The sequence below is a fragment of the Nematolebias whitei genome, chromosome 23 (assembly GCF_014905685.2).
Source record: "Nematolebias whitei isolate Nwh7 chromosome 23, NemWhi1, whole genome shotgun sequence".
Lineage (NCBI taxonomy): Eukaryota > Metazoa > Chordata > Actinopteri > Cyprinodontiformes > Rivulidae > Nematolebias > Nematolebias whitei.
Window position 1 is genome coordinate 535,697 of NC_056520.1, and position 2,952 is coordinate 538,648.

At 52.8% G+C, this 2,952-nt stretch overlaps 1 protein-coding gene across 1 annotated transcript in view; it reads left to right on the forward strand.

The window, feature by feature from the left end:
* The first annotated feature begins 708 nt into the window (after nucleotides 1–708).
* Nucleotides 709–2,952, forward strand: part of LOC119428632 (XK-related protein 6) — a 31,978-nt gene continuing 29,734 nt past the window's right edge. Inside the window, exon 1 of the mRNA XM_037696299.1 lies at nucleotides 709–1,271. Within this exon, the coding sequence (XP_037552227.1) occupies nucleotides 709–1,271 (563 nt within the window). The remainder of the gene's footprint in view (nucleotides 1,272–2,952) is intronic.

A 2,952-nucleotide genomic window follows, 5' to 3' on the forward strand; every position in this document is an offset into this window, starting at 1 on the left:
TCAAGACAGAAATTAATTATTTTTATTTTATTATTAATTATTATTTATTTTGTTATAATAATTATTTCTTGTCTCGGAGCCGGAAGTGATCAGGTTTACCTGCAGAAGTCTGGTCACCTTAAATGAGGGCGATATGCAGCTCCATCTCATCTGAGTGACTGAAGCTAAAACATGATCACCGCCACTTTCTTTGTTTGTTTGTTGTGCGTGCACGCACATGTGCGTGCCTTGCGTTAAAGCCGCTCTATCCCGCAGAGGTGGAGGTGAGGAGGAGGCCGGAACTCTCTGCTCCACTCATTGGGGGGGGCAGCCCGGCACGCACACACCCGCGCACGCTCACGTCTTTAGAGCAGCGGGCGGTGCATTACGTCATAGCCTCCCATCGTCCCGGATGACCGCGCGCGCAGGTCGGGATGACGCGGCGCCGCTGGACTTGAAGGACCCGCCGCCGCTGCCGCACGCGAGCGCCCGCGGGCGGGGTCTCGAGGAGGAGAAGAAGAAGAAGAAAGGGAGCCGCCGTCGCGCGGCCGCCGGCTCTGATGGCTCCTCGCGCGCCCGGCGGGAAAGAGACACAGCTGCAGCCGCCGCGGCGCGAGACGGACAGCGCGGGAATCTGGGAAGTGACGTGGTGTCCGCGCCCCGCCAGCGAGCACCACGGTGCGGTTGTCGTGCGTTTCGCAGGAGGGCAGGAGGGGCGGGAAGGGGAAGATGGCCGCGCAGTCGGACGGCGGGGTGGGCTTCGCGCAGCTGTACGACGTGGACGCGGAGGAACCGCTGGACTCCGCCGCCATCCACATCTGCCAGTGCTGCCGCACCTCCGCCTGCTACTGGGGCTGCCGCTCCGCCTGCCTGGGCTCGCTGCTCGGCGGGGGCCAGCCCATCGGGGGGGCCGGCGTGCGCGAGACCCACTGCCCGCCCCGCGAGCAGCTGTGGCTGGACTGCCTGTGGATCGTGCTGGCCCTGCTGGTCTTCTTCTGGGACGTGGGCACCGACCTGTGCCTGGCGGCGGACTACTACCAGAGGCGGGACTACCTGTGGTTCGGCCTCACGCTCTTCTTCGTGCTCGTGCCCTCGGTGCTGGTCCAGATCCTGAGCTTCCGCTGGTTCGTGCAGGACTACACCGGCGGGGGGCTCGGGGAGGTGGAGGGGCTGACGAAGCGGGGCACGGTGGTCCTGGGGTGCCTGTACCCCGGGAAGGACCGCCTGCAGCTGGTCTCCATCTGGCTGTGGCAGGCCGCCATCCACGTCCTGCAGCTGGGCCAGGTGTGGAGGTGAGGAGTCCCACCTGGACCTAACTCAGGACTCCACCCGATTCGGACGTCATCCGAACATTAAACGGCGGGCGATAGTGTTTAACATGCGTGTCTGTTAGCAAAATATCTGAAGAGCCAGTGCACGGAATTTAATGAAACAGAAAGTAATCAAGTGATAGCCAACCAGATTCAAGATGGCCACCACAGCCAGCTGAGCTGAAATCCGTGCAGCTGAGTCAGTTTATATGTATGGAGCTGAAGCACGAGTGGTAGTAGCTGAGAGTCACCCTCAACACTACTCCGAGTGCTACAGCACAAACCTTTGGAGGCCACTCTCGTCAGTCTGTTAGCAAAATATCTGGTGAACCAGGGGGCAAATTGTAGTGACCCTCATGATAAGTAACGAGTGAGTGCGCTTCTGTAACGGGTTAACTTTTGGAGCCAATCAGAGTCAAAATGGCCGCCGCAGCTAGGCTTCCAGATTATGAGCTAAAGTCTGTGGTAGTAGCTGAGAGTTATGCCCAACACGAGTCAGATTATTTAATCTCAATTTAGAAGAGGCTCGTTGAAAAGTGGGTACCTTGGAGGAATGTTAAAGTTCACTGTGCAGTGGTCAGTGAGATATTTTGCTAACAGACGGCCCACAACATTATGGACTGGCCTTCACTGAAACCAGTTTGGTCATCCTCCACTTCTGGACACTGTGTTGTACTTTAGCTACGTCCAAACATTCAGCTCGTTCAGGAAATGGGTGCTTCGGCTATTTTTTTTACTTTTATACGTTAGAAAACACTTAGAAATATTTTGCTAACAGAAATCCTAAATACCCCTTCAAATCATTCTTCTCTTTGAACTCTGCTTCAGCAAAATATTTTTGCCTTCTTATGCTACTTTTAGCTAATATTTTGCTGATTTAGCTACATTCAGCTAGTTTTAGCTTTTAGCTAGCCTTTTGCTTCATTCAGCTTTTAGTTCATTATTTGCTACTTTTAGCTTTTGGCTAGGTTTTAATTACATTAGCTAGTTCTAGCATGCCTTTTGCTACTTTTACCTAGTGTGCTTTCTTTAGCTTCAACAACCCAGTCTTAGCTTCTTTAGCGTTTAGCATTCCTCTGTTTAGCTGATTTGAGGGCAGCTTTTAAAACAAAGAAATGCGGTAAAACATTTTATTAGCTTCCCACACTGATCGTATTGTTCAGCGTTAGTGTGCGAGGGGATGGGGGCCACAATCTGCCCTCTAACCCCCTCTGCCCACGGCCTGGTTAAGGCCCAGGCACCACCAGTTGTTGATCACTATTCAGTGGTCCCAACTCAGGTCCTTGAGGAACACCTTCCTGCATGTTTTAGTTGTTTTCTTGCTCCAACTCACTGTACCTAATTCAGTGATCTAATTACTTCCTCGTGTTCTGCAGAAGCCTGTGAATCACCCCTTCATTTAAATCCGATGTGTCAAAGCAGGGAAACAACTAAAACATGCAGTATGGTGTTCCTCAAGGACCAGAGTTTGGAACCATTGCATTTTATAACCTCTAGATAAAGTTAAAAAGAAATCATCCGAAGTGTGACTAAAGCGCTCTCCATGGTGCTGAATGCTGCCCCACACACTGACAACAGAGGGGTGTGTATGTGCGTGTGCACGTGTGTGTAGTGGAAAAACGGTGTCACGGCTCTTCCTACGAGTGTCAGCGTGCATGGAGAG